The sequence below is a fragment of the Denticeps clupeoides genome, chromosome 3 (genome assembly GCF_900700375.1).
Source record: "Denticeps clupeoides chromosome 3, fDenClu1.1, whole genome shotgun sequence".
Lineage (NCBI taxonomy): Eukaryota > Metazoa > Chordata > Actinopteri > Clupeiformes > Denticipitidae > Denticeps > Denticeps clupeoides.
The window spans coordinates 10,766,077-10,780,122 of record NC_041709.1 but is presented as its reverse complement, the minus strand read 5'-3'; the positions used below and the strand labels follow the sequence as shown (position 1 = coordinate 10,780,122).

Genomic DNA, 14,046 nt, shown 5'->3' with positions numbered 1-14,046 from the left:
CCTTGCCTCTTAAAGTGTGTAGTGAATGTCACATGTGATAAACAGCAGCACAGCACACGGTGCACACAGTGAAATTTGTCCTCTGCATTTAACCCATCACCCTGAGTGAGCAGGCGCCCGGGGAGCAGTGTGTGGGGACGGTGCTTTGCTCAGTGGCGTTCTTCAGCTGGTATGGCCGTAAGCCTCTGGACACCCTGCCATCTTTGTGTACTCCCCAGCCATTGCAAAGTCTCCCTCCCGTCTCCCTCAGCCCCCCATGTCCCAGCCACCGCTGCTGAACTGAACTTTCCGTCTCTGCATGTTCCATGTCCCACTCCCGTTTCCCCTCACCTGCGGTCCTTCTCCAGCCACTTAAGCAGCTTTGCTCCATGTCCCCTCATCCTGCGGTTTCCTCGTTTCACACATTGGTGTGTACACCATCGGACTCCGGCTCGGACAATGATGTTTGGACTTCGCATAAAGGAACATCTGGACCAGCCGTTTTTCTGGAGTTCGTGGTGTCAGGTGGACTGAACGCTGACCTTTTTCTGCTCACTGGAGCAAGTCAGAGCATCAAATAAACCTTCAGCTGGCTGCACGTTCAGGTGGATCAAATCAACGCTGTATGCAACATTCTCTTCGCATCAATTTCTGACAAATTCCAGCTGAATGTTACCCAGCAACAAGCGTTAAACAGCGTCACGCAAATGCCGGTGAAACTCCAATCGAATGCAGCTACAAAATTCATAAAAAATCAAAGGTCTATGTGGACAAGTCCTAAAGGTCATGCTTCTTGCTGTTCTAGATTAGCAACAGAGGTGTGACAATTCAAGTTTTGTCTCTGTCTCTCCATCACTCTCTCCATTTCACACAGTTGTTTTCGCTTAGCCTTGGTCGGAGTGAATAGTAGGGTTTTCAGTCATTGTCACAGAATGTGGTCACACTGCTCAAGTGCGTTAGCAGCCTTTCAGAGGCTGGATCGCTGAAGGCGTCGTGGCATTCAGAGCTCCAACAATGGATTTTAGGAGAGAAGACGCATACACACACACCAACGTTCACACTCCAAGCCTATACAAGGGTCTATAAGCTCGCACAGATGGCTTTCTGTGCTTTTTCTTATGAAAAATGGCAAACACTTGGACTTCTTCAGCTTCTAATCTCTATGAGTTGAGCTGCGTCCTTCCATGCAGCCAGTAAATGTTGATGGAGTCTTTGTCAAATGATGTATGGAAGGCATTTATGGCAGTGCTTTGTAGCAACTGAAAGCAGTGACTCATGGGAGTAGGGCTCACCGGCACTGTTTCTGAGGTTAATGCCTCAGAGCCGCCCGGATCACGAGGCTCACGGTTTCTATATTAGCTCTGGGTGTTTCACCTGGGCGTCCGTATCGAGCCCATGGCTAAAGATGTGATCACACGATATCTGTGCTGATTACGGAGGAAGCTGAGGGTGCCGGTGGTATGACTCAGCTTTCAGCCTCAGACTGTCGTTAACTCTAGTGGCACTTCAGCAAAAAAAAAAGAAAAAGTGCCTGCTGCTCTGTCTGCCTGCTAGGAACCTTGCCAGTTTGCGATGGGCGATCCTTATTACTGTCCCCGTCCCGTCTGTCCTGTCATTGTCTGCGCTCCATAATGTGTGAGTGAGAGGTGTGAGGCTGACATTGTTGTTAATGGCGCTAATTACAGTAATTACTGTAATCTGCATTTTTCTGCTTGTCTCACATCAGAATGCATCTTTGTGTGTGTGTGTGTGCGTGTGTGTGTTTTACATGACCCTCAGTAATCCTGAATAATGTTTTGACCTTCAGCTCCTGCTTCAGTAACCAGCCAAAGCATCAGTGACCAGCATGAGCACAGCTTCAGTACTGACTGATTTGCATAATCAGCCTAATCATGCAGCAAGATAAAGGAAATTCTGGAAATGCATCAACATTTTGGGGCATAGTCAGGTCTTAACAATCCCTAATAGCATCGGTCCATAGGTTCTGTAGTCACTTGTGAACATATTTGGAAAAATGCATAAACGCTTCCATTTTTATACATTAATATGACGATATGTGGTCACAGGGATGTGGTTTCCAAGTATTTTATGAACACAGCTCAACCATAAATATCCTTTTCCAGTGGCGGTTTCCAATTAGCGCTAATGTTAGCACTCACAACCTCAGTGCCAATCTGCACATTGTGAGCGAGTGGCAGCGGCAGCATTAGTGAGGTTTGTGGCTGTCGCAGTGTGAATAAAAGCATCAGTAATGGCAGGAAAGTCCTGATGGTGGGGTGTCATGAATCAGGACAAAGACCACACAGCCTCACTGACACACACCAAAAGAAAGAGAGAGATAGACACACATTTTACACACAGCAGTCACACACATACACACATGTACATCTCTCAACACAGTCCGGAGTCAGAGAGCAGCAACGCTGAGTCCTGTTATAGAGAGGGCACAGGAAGTAGGCCAGCAAGAGGGATAAAAAAACTGCAGTGAGAGAGGGAAAGAGAGAGCGAGAGAGAACGCTTGGAGGGGAGTCGCCCCCTCCCTCTCCTGTTCCTCAGAAAAGCAGCGGCAGCTCAGGCAGAGTGACAGAAGGAGAGAACGAGCCGAGAAGGAGAGGACTACCCGCGCATACACACACACACACATATACACACGCGCCAAAAAATGGAAGAATAAGAAAGCCTCATTCTCCATCGCACTCGCCTTCTTTTTTGTCCCCTCCTCCACCGTAGCTGTGTTTTATCGACCCACTCTCTGTGTTCACTGGCGTTCAGTCGTTCCGTGGGATCCGGCGATGCTCGGTGAGTGCTCTGCTGCCTTTCGCATGTGATTCGGCACACGCGCAAGTGTGCGCAATGTGCAGTGGGTTGGTGTTTGCAAATATGCCTGCATAGGGGCAGATGGAGCAAGTGAACAAGTGGTTGAACTGAATAACATTGACTGCTTTACGGAACATTTTCAGCATAGATGAAATCGTCAGTAATGGATTAGTATTTTATGGGCTGACATTGCTTGACATTTTCTTCGCTGTTTATGTATATCTGTGTATCTATATTAAGGTATAGTGATGAAGATATACTTGCATATGTGTGCAGTTTGTGCGCGATTCAACCTCCGGCCAGGGAACTCGCACCCTGGATCGGAGCGGGGTGCGTGTCACTTAGTTAGTTGATTCCTGGTGCTGCGGCAACTCTCTTCCCTGTCACTGTCTATGCATTTATTGGAGGAAATCACATTTTGGTTTCTAAATCACATGGGTTCCTTGGCAGACAGTACAGAGTCGGTGAGTGGTGCCCGCATCTGTATGAGGCTTTGACGAATGCCAAAATCCTAGGGCTATTATTACCTGAGATGATCTGGGGTTGCATCGTTTGCATCAGTTAATTTATTGCAGGAGAGCCTTGACTGTTTATTCCCCTGTTTGGTGATGAACCTACGCAGAATACTTACAAAACTCTGATTCTGCATATACATTTTCCATTCTCAGTCGCTGTTGAAAATGAGATGCAGTTACTCCCACTGCTGAAATGATCAGAATGTCATGTATTGTTTTTTAGGCAGAGAGATTTTTGGCAGGTTTATTGACATGTCTGCCTTGTTCAGATATATAAAACCACTTTAATGACCCATAAATCATTTTGATTGTTTAAAACTGTTATGTCATTGCAGCCTGTACAATAATGATAAAAACAACAATCTGATTTTGCTCACTCTCTGTGGATTTATGGCTTAGAAAATCCAAGTAAAGGACCAATCACAGGCTTTCATTATGGAATCAAAAATTAATTCTCATAAATCTATGTAGGGTTTAAGTAAAACATTGCCTGAGGTCTCTTTTGGGTACCTTGCTGCAGTACTATATAAAATTATATATATGAAAGAAATCATATAGACTGAATAATTCCTGAATCATATACTGAGCATTTTCTGTCAACGTTAAGACGATTATTGGATGCTCTGTGTTTTGTTTGTGTGTCTTTTTTTTTTCTACACAAGGTCTGTTTCTTAATTCTGACTAGTGGTTGGGCAGTGGTGCTGGTCTGAGCACGTTGAGAATTTGGGTGTGTTTATAGAGCTGGTGAAACTCCTGGCCTGTGGTTGTAACCATTTCAGGGTGGAGGATTGAACACAACATTCTCATGAAATCAACAACATCACTATATATATATATATGTGTGTGTGTGTGTGTGTGTGTGTGTGTGTGTGTGTGTGTGTGTGTGTGTGAGAGTGATTGGCTTTTGTTTTGAACACTGAGGATAAAAGGATACTTCCTACATGTAATCACCCAACATCTGAAATACCTCTGTTATTCTGTAGGGCCCAATTTGTCTCCACTTTGGTAAATTGGGGTAATACGGCCTTGGTTTTAAATGTCAGCCAGGCCATTTGGAGCTCAGGGGCTTTTTTTTCTCCTTCAGACTTTTTTTTTTCTCTGTGTGTATAAGAATCATTTGAAAGGCAGATTCTGTGGCTTAAAAAGGGAAGGTCAGATTTGGCCAGGAAATATATACAGAATCAACAGCCACATGAATGGATCCTGTCCTTGGAACATCTATTGCTATCAAAACCCGAGAAAATCACAGACACCTTCTGATCCCGATAGTCAACTGTACAGTGAAGAGGAAAAAATATGGCTGAACAGCACATCATTTTCTCTGCTGCCTGGGAGAGAGATGGAGATAGGGGCCCGAGGTGTGAATGAGCTATTGAAGGGAAGGCATGAATGAATGGGATAAAAATGCGAAGAAGAGAGGAGAAATTTCAGGTGAGAGAGACAGGAAAGGGGATATCAGGAATCCGTAAGTAAAAAAGTCTTTCTATGTATCAATACTTACAATAATAGGTAGTAAAATCACTTGGTCCTCAATACATGTGTGTATGCGTTTGTGTGTAGACCTCTCCTTGGTTTCTCTGTGTAATTGTACTGCTGTGGTCCAGTTCCTTCTTGACCATTGATTTACCCAGAGCTCATGAAGCGGGACTTATTCTAAATCTTCGGGGCACTCGGAACTCAGAGATCCTTCTCCAATCTGAGGCAACCTGCCCTGGGCTTGAGGCAACCTGCCCTGGGCATTGTCCTGAAGCCAGTAGGGTGAGAATTAAGAGAGACAGGAAGAATAAGCATGGAACGACATGTAATCCATCAGTAATTCCTTTATTTATTTATGTATTTATTTAACCACCTTTGGAGCACAATTGTAATTCATTCAGGGTGATCTAATTCTAAGCACCATAAGCTCTGTATGTGCATCAACAACCAACAACAAATGCCCAGCCAACTGGCACTATGATGAAAGACTGAGAGAGATGCAGAGTGAGGTGGTGAAACCGAAATATAGCTGCGAGGGAGAAGAAGAGATGCAGTGTGCTGTCTGAATGCGCTCCAACGTGTGTCCTGAAACGGGTCCAGGCTTTGTGTTTCCTACTTGATCAGCAGCTGCGCGGTTGAAGCAGTAATTAAAGCCCGTGTTATTCTCAACACCTATCGCGAAGGAGAGAGCAGAAATCAGACATCAGCCTTTATACAGATCCAACCCAATACCGAAGAAGCCTCGAATACACCCATTCCATGCATTTGTACCATGTACTCATTGCACGAGTAAAGCGTAGCTATAGAATTATATGGGGAAGGGGGGGGCGCACTGCGGTTAGCACTGTTGCGTCATGCCTCCAAGGTCATAAGTACGAATCCTGGCTCTGGGTTTGTGGAGCTTGCATGCTCTCCCCTTGTTAACAGGTCGATAAGGGTCCGTACGTGTGAGAGTCCCCCCGTGTCTCAGGATGGGCTTCGGCAGCCGAAACCCTGATTAGGAACAAGCGGTTATGGATAATGAGTGAGAAAGAGAATAATTTGGGGAGACTGTGTTATTGGTTCCTGAGGTTTTCATCGGTTTATTCATCCATCCAGCTGTCCCTTTCCTATAACTGCTTATCCGGGTGGTGAGGGAAGCTGGGGATTATCCCAGCGATGAAAAACAAAACCTGTAACAGAAGAGTGTCCTGCCCGAGTCTTGAACCCATGGCTCCTTCAGGGCTCCTTTTTTTTCTCCTGTCACCACCAGCATGAGCTCAGTATTAGTCATGTACTCAGTGAAAAGCAATCTGCTGCACCAATGGATTTCTCTATTCTGATTGGGCTGTGGGCAACATATCTATGTCAACCTATAATTGTTTTATATTTTCATTCAAGATGAATTAAGATGAAACTTTTGGTTTTTAAATGAGGAGCAGTATTCTCCAGATGTTGAAACCACGCGCAAGTGTTAATTACATTGACAACCTAATGAACAACCTGATGAATGGTTAGTGCATTTAGGAACTTGATGGAAATATGGACACTGAGCTGTTCTGTACATTTGTGGGAAGATGCACTTGCAGGATAGACATGTTATAATCACGTCATATGCATAGATGTATTGTGTATTATAGAGGCTAAGTACACATGCTTTGTGCATGTGTGCATGTGCATGTGTGTGGTCTGTGTGTGGTGTTGACGCTTGACTGGGTTAAGCTCCTTTCAGAACCATGAGATGAAGGGATGGTTACAGGGATGAGCTGAACGGATGGATGGTTACATGGCACCGTTAATGGACTAAACTGTTACGTAATTCTCAACTCCCCTGTCAGACAGTCAGCTCAGCTCTTTCCAGTGATGAAGCTGAGGTCACCCTGGTGTCACACAGCCAGTGGTCGCTCTGGCATCCTGGTGAAGCCCAGCTCTGAGATGAACAGTAAATGATGAGCGGGATCATCTCACTGCTCCTGGACAGTTCCAATGTCTCAACCGGTGCGCTGTGGATTTCATCGGGTGCTTGGGTGTGTCCTGTAAACCACATCAGTGTGCGGCCAGAAGCAATCCTGCAGCAATTTTCTCAACTTCTGAGAGCAGAAATCTGTTTAGTTTTGCTTTTGTTCTTTTTTTGAGGATGTGACCTTTCGTTTGTGAAGTGTTCAACAATTTTTCTCTGCGAAAAGAACGTTTTTCATTTCTCTCCTCTCTCCCTCTCTCTGGGTTATTTTGGTTGGAGGCATGAGATGGCTTGTCAGGAATGTCTCTTGTCTGTGGTGAAGCTCCTCCCGCTCTCTCTCTCTCTCTCCTTCTCCATTAGTGACTGTATAAACTGGGATGTGGTGGACAGTGTCCACAGACATGTCACTCTGATGCACTGTCTATTATAGGCTGACTGTTTTTTGTGGAGATGTTGAAAGCAGTTTTCAGAATATGGACTATAGTTGGCAGTATAAAATGAATACACATAGCATTTTAAAAGGTATCTACAGTTTGCTCATGATAAGATGTGTATATTTGTATGTATATATGTGTGACTGTGTGTGTATATGTGTATTTCAAATACAGACAGTCATTTTATGCAAGGCAGGAGCCTGGAGATTTAGTCACAAGGCCCATGACACGACAGCAACGTTGTTCACTGCCAACCTCCATTTTGTCTCCAGGCGTGCTCTCTGATGTCATCTGGGTCACTTTCAGTCTGATCTGAGATAAAGGAATAAAGGTAAAGATGTTTAGATGAATGGCGGATTGTGACAGAAGGACATCAAAAGCCAGACTTCAGGGAAAGATGCGTAGTCGAGGTAAACAATGTCTCGTCTTTCTTAGCGCCCCACCCTGTGGTCACCCCCACGGTCATATGGTCCATATTCACACCTGACACATACCTCAGCAGAGCACATTCGCAGAGGTCGCAGCCAATCAGTATCATGTGAGGGCCTTTTACTCTGTGATTTTGGGGATTTTTTCTGTGAAGCCCGTTCGCTCGCGTGTCCGTAAAAAATGCGGTATGAACGAGTCCACCGATTGTTAGTCTTCATATCTTTTTTGCGTGAGCATGTTTCTATTTCACCGCCGGGCAGCTACAGGCCTGTGAGGTAAGTCATATAACTGCTTGGCCCTGGCTAAGAGGAGCAAGGGCTTGTGAATAAGAGGCTTTTATTTGAAGTGCTGGGCCAATTTACACCCAATTACCTCTCAGGAGAGGCTGGCCGGCGTTGGCTCCTCGCCGCTTGGAAAGCATCGGCATCTTCGGGAAGGGGTCAAAGCATGTAACTGAGCGGCCTAATGGCCCACTTCTGTTTATTTATTTCTTTTACTTTATTTCTAAAAATATGGTGTCATTCATTGTTTGCTAAACAGAGTATTGTCCGCATGTCCCTGAACGCGTCACGGTTGGGCCGGGCCTGTGGAAGGAGTGCAGGAATGCAACAGCTAGTGTGTCATTTTCAACTCTTGGCTCTGCTGGAACCTCTGCTCCCCTCTTCCTGGCCTCTTATTATGCCCATCTAAGGTTCACACACACACATACACACACAAGCTCACTCACTGCACCATTGTCTAGCACCCAGACGTGCTCCCAGTGAGCCAGTTTCCTGTTGCCCACGGCCAGTGTGGGAATGGGTCTGGGGTGAGGGCGGGCCGAGGAAGTCTGGTGAGAGTGAAGGAGGCTCGTGTTTAAAGGGGCTGTGACTGCCTGGCTGACGGGTCTCAGATGCAGGAGATGTGAAGAAATCCAGAAATAACAGATGGAGGGATTGTGGGTAGCCGCGGAGCAGGAACTGACCAAAGTGGGACGCCGCAGCAGTGCATGTTCTAGATCAGAAACGTCACATGTAGCATGGCTGGACGTTTGTGTAGGTGTCCTGAGCCTCCCAGCGTTTTCAGAAATTACCTACGGTTTTGTCTCAAAACTTTGTCTCAGCCATCTGGGTGCGCCACAGTCAATAGTATAGATTTAGGTTTGTATTTGTACTATTAATAGGCTATTATAATAACACCTAGCGCTGAATTAGCTCAGTTTAGCCCCAGTATAGATTTAGGTTTGTATTTGTACTATTAATAGGCTATTATAATAACACCTAGCACTGAACTAGCCCAGTCTAGCCCCAGTATAGATTTAGGTTTGTATTTGTACTATTAATAGGCTATTATAATAGCACCTAGCGCTGAACTAGCCCAGTCTAGCCCCAGTATGGATTTAGGTTTGTATTTGTACTATTAATAGGCTATTATAATAACACCTAGCGCTGAAGTAGCTCAGTTTAGCCCCAGTATAGATTTAGGTTTGTATTTGTACTATTAATAGGCTATTATAATAACACCTAGCCCTGAAGTAGCTCAGTTTAGCCCCAGTATAGATTTAGGTTTGTATTTGTACTATTAATAGGCTATTATAATAGCACCTAGCGCTGAACTAGCCCAGTCTAGCCTAAAGCCTGTGTTTACATTACACTGCACTTGTCACTTGTGCAGATTTACATCTCCGATCTTACAATTCTGGTTGCTGTTTTGTGTATCTGTAGATTCAGTAGATATTTACATATTTACATTACCTTTTGATGCTGTGTATTCTCAGACCCGTGTTTAACCTAGCTGCTTATACGGTTTTAATCTTAATTTAAGATTAGTGAAGCTGTGTATATCTTCTTCTCATGCCCACTACAAGGGCATGAGACAGTGGCACCGTACATGTTAACCCTGGAGTCAGACCCTGCCGGTAAACACCGTTTTCCAAATCTGCAGAAAGCACAGATTTGCACGCCCCACCCCCCCCCACCCCAACACACACACACACTCACACTCACACAACTGAAACTTCTGCCTTATTAGTTCAGTTGTTCTTTGGGGATTATAAAATAATCTGAAGATCTCAAATTCACTTGTAAATTAGATAGATTTACAAAATCTTGTCTCCTTCTCCATCTCACAACTAGGTCCAACAGATGGTTTAATCAAATGTCAACTTTCACATATGCTTACAACAAATTTGGAACCTTGGTTTAATGGACCATGTTCAGATTTGACAGACAGAAATGAATGCAGATGTAATGTTTTTGGACGACATAAGCAGGCCGGGAAACGAGGCGGATTATGAGCTCTATCTTTTTAAAAGCTGGGCGGAGGGGCGTGTTCGCGTTCCGCTCTTATCCCGCGGGAGACGGCGCTTCCGTCAGCGCGGGAGCCCAGGCGAGAGAGGCTCGACCGGGCAGGGTCGACTCCGAGTTCGTTCCAGCGCAGGAATGTCGTGCGCGTTGCTCTCCACGGCGCGATGTTGCGCCGCCTCGGTAAAGCGTGAGTTTCCTCCACCGCGTCCGCGAAACGCGTCTGTGTGCATGCGTAACGCGCGAACTGTCCGAGGTTTTAATGGGACGTTCAGAGGGGCGGAACAGCCATGGTCCAAAAACCATCACCACCACTTCCCTCACTACTACGAGCAGATAATAAGACTGATACGGGGCGTGTTAGAACTCAGCTTGCCGTGTCATCTCGATTGCTGGCGTTCTGCGTTTTACGACTTGAACCTTAACCCAGGCCACTGCGTTTTTTATGCGTTGGGAACTTCCCTCAATCTGGCAGCAGGAAAACATGGCTGCATAGCTCACTGCCAGGGAATGGAATAGAAGTGTGTGTGTGTGTGTGTGTGTGTGTGGCTGAACTGAAGTATAATTAGTAAGTTCTGGTACGTTTTGATGGTTCCTGTTGTAATTGGTGTTGGCTTGAGACCGCTTAGAGTCGTGTACTATCTGTCGGCAAGTAGTCTATACTTAGAACAAAAAGCCTAAATGAGTCGGGATTATGTCATATCTCTCTGTCAGAGTGTGTGGGTGTTTTTATTGATCACTGACATTGACTGTTCAATCATTTTTGATACGGTGTCGTTTCCGCTCGGAGCGCTTGTGAAGAGCGCGGACTGCCATTGACTGGTCATCGAGTGAGATGTTTCTGACCGCGCATCTCAGAGCTGGCTGATGTCACCCCAGCCCCGTGGTCATGTGTCACTTCCTCTGTACTTCCACGCATGCCCTGCTTCCCATCCTCCAGTTCAAGTCAAGTCAGGAAAAAAATCTCTTTGTTTTTAAATCATTGTCTTGTAAACGCATCTAAACGACTTTCTTTCCTGCCGTTAGGTCGCTCATCTGTTTGTCCTTCTGTGACCATATGACCTTGTTCCCATTCAGATGTCGCTGACGAGCCTCCGTGCGCCCCCGTAACCTCTGACCTCTTTCCTATGTGTCCTTTCCCTCCCCTCCTGGATTTAATTTTCTTTGTGCCCTCCACTCGTGAGCTGATTACTGTTCCGGTTTCTCACTGTGGCAGCTCAAGGTCTCTGAGTCAGGGCTGCCCTGCTGGGGGTTTTATCACCCCTGCTGGGCTTGTCTGTCCCATATGGACTATTACTCTGCCGTTCATCCGCCCATACCCTCATACCAGCACTGGCCTAGTGCACAGCAAAAACAAGTTGACCTAAAATAAAGAAATGTGTCTGTATAGTATACAAGGAGGAATATATTATAACCACATGCATTTAGGGAGGGCTGTGGACTTAATTGTATTTTTTATTGTAATCGCAGTTTGGTGGTAAAAGGCTGTCATTATCATAACAGAATGTTTGCATTACACTTGTTGGTTGGTCTGAATTGTTTCATGTAGCGCTTGCAGCCCTACTTCTAAGTATAAATTGATTAGTACTATTAAAGGCTAATATGTGATGAGGACCAATAAGGGTTTAATTTGAGTGTGTAGTTCATTACGTAACATAAAATATACATTTCAAATTCGTTCCAACGTTAATTGATTCAACATCAAAATAATCCCGCTCACTATAATTGTGTAACCGTTATGAGTTGGATTAGTGGGAAGTGTTTTACTATGGTAATGTAGCAGGCTCTGGATTAACAAAACCTGGGCATTATTGGCCCGTGGTGCTTCTTTGGGCTGCAGCCATTGTGAACACCCTTTGGTTGAACATTGTGGGGCAAGAGCCGACAGGTCTTGTCACTCCGTTGCCATGGAGATGCACCTTTTGCATTTAAAAGCTATTCGTGGGTAGTTTTGTCGTGTGAGGTCTGAACTCGCTTTCTTCGCTTGTCGCCCTCTCCCGCCCACGCGGCATGTGAGTTGTGTTTGTGGCGGAACATTTTAATGAATGTTTGCACATCCATTCATTTACTTCGTACAAAAGCTGCACGAGTGATAATGACCCAGTGACCACAGCACACCAGCCGCTGCACATGGCCTCTTTCAGACAGCATACATTTCCCAGTATACAAAGGTTGGTTGGAAAAGTCATGAACCCTCATACCATCACCAATAGGGTGAAAAATAATTTTGCAATATTTGACAAAATTTGTGGGGTGGTAGTAGCCTAGTGGGTGACACATTCGCCTATGAACCAGAAGACCCGGGTTCAAATCCCACTTACTACCATTGTGTCCCTGAGCAAGACACTTAACTGTCCCTGTAACTACTGATTGTAAGTCGATCTGGATAAGGGCGTCAGATAAATGCTGTTATGACAGCATTTGTTAATGACAGTTATTATGATAATCTCTATAGTTCAGAAATCAGAAATGGACTGTAAGATATAAACAACTTTTATATTTCAGTGTACCCTTCTGAGCATTTGTTCCCCAGAACAATTTTTGACTGTGATGATTGTAACTACAGTTACTGATTAAGATATGCATGTTCTTACCTCTCCTTATTCTTTGCTCTTACTGTTTGTGTTTGGGATTTGTGTTTTAAAAGCTTCAGTTGGACTCTCCTGACGCAGAGTAGCTGTGGGTCTCATTTTTAATCTCATCATCCCTCTTTTTGTCCTCTGTCGGCATTATCTGAGGAGTCTCAGTGCTCTTACCTGAGGACACTAATGGAAGATGAGTTTGCCTTCAAGTTGTCTGTCCATGACCCATCTGATATCTGGGCTTTCAGCTGTCAAGTGAACCAGTAAATTCACCAGTGCAATCATCACATCGCTTTCTTTATCAAACTATCAAACTAAGGAGAAATATCTTGATACATCATCGTCTCTGTCTGCTCAAAACAACAGAAAGTTGATGATAATTAAGGATATTTATCCAGGAATGTAGAACATAAATTCACATCTTCTGTTTAACCACAAAGCACCGTCCCCACACACTGCTCCCCAAGCGCCTGTCATGGCTGCCCACTGCTCACCAAGGGTGATGGGTTAAAAGCATGAACCATATTGTGAAATATGGAAAAACTCATGTGTTCATGAATGCGTTCTGAATAAGTTGTAAATAATGAATAACATATTGATTCCAAAGGAACTAACCATACTATTGTTCAAATTTGAGGAAAGATATTCGGTTCTCAGCTACAATTATCCAGCAGCCTGTAGAACCAAGCTTACAGAGTAAACTAAATAAATTATAAAAATTCTAAATGGTGAAATGGTTCAGTTTGTTTACGTGCCCCAAGGCCAAGAAAAATGGAGATAAACCCACACTTTCACACATCTGTGCACAATGAAGGCTTTAGACAAATGCACACGCATGAGACAAATTTATAGTTCAAACGAGCAGTCAATCTTATCCGTGCTTGGGGTCAAATTACGCATTTTTAAGTAGCTGTTTGGTTGTTGAGCATTTGCATTGTTTGTGTGCGTATTACATATAGTAACTCATGTTTGACTGCAGTTTCTCAGCTAAGCCCTCAGTGCTACTGTTACATAAGCAGAGAAGCCCTGCAGTGCTTCGTCCTCACACCGTGCAATGCAGAAGAGCAGTGGTCAGATATGTGACACAGGAGTGAGGTTAGATAATCAGTCCAGGCTGCCCATGTACAGAAGAGGGGCGTATTGACATGGCAACATTACACGCATTATGAGGTCAGCATTGATCAGCGAGGACTTCTGACATGCAAACACACGCAGAACCTTGCAGACACATCTTATTGCCACCAGTGCGTGTGCGTGTCTTTCTTCAAAATCATTATATTGAATATGTAAATACATGGAACAAATGGCCATGCTTTTAAATAGGGTTAACTTCACATGGTTTAGCATAAATGCTAATAAAGAATGCCATATTTAAAAAAAAAAAAATTATTCTTAGAAAAAAAGCACATATTTAGCCATTTCTAACACTGCTTAAATACAGAGAAGTTGATTCATACAGTCAGAATATTTAAATATTTAGGTAGCATTTGTTAACGTCACGACAATTGTATGGAACGTTCCCACGTCGTGCTGGGATAAGTTTTGCAAAACATTAACAATGAATTCTGCTTGAATGTATGTGCTTTTTTGGCC

At 44.4% G+C, this 14,046-nt stretch overlaps 1 protein-coding gene across 10 annotated transcripts in view; it reads left to right on the top strand.

The window, feature by feature from the left end:
* The window catches only part of dab2ipb (DAB2 interacting protein b), a 153,906-nt gene that overhangs the window by 95,577 nt on the left and 44,283 nt on the right, over nucleotides 1–14,046 (top strand). The window contains exon 1 of one of the 10 annotated variants that reach the window (XM_028971479.1): nucleotides 2,362–2,778. The exons of 8 other annotated variants lie outside the window; for them this stretch is intronic. Coding sequence is in view for 1 of the 2 variants with exons in the window: in XM_028971478.1 (XP_028827311.1) it covers nucleotides 10,039–10,061 (23 nt within the window). In the remaining variant the exon portion in view is untranslated. Of the gene's footprint in view, nucleotides 1–2,361; nucleotides 2,779–9,944; nucleotides 10,062–14,046 lie in introns of those variants that run through there. One more of the 10 variants, XM_028971478.1, reaches the window with a different exon arrangement.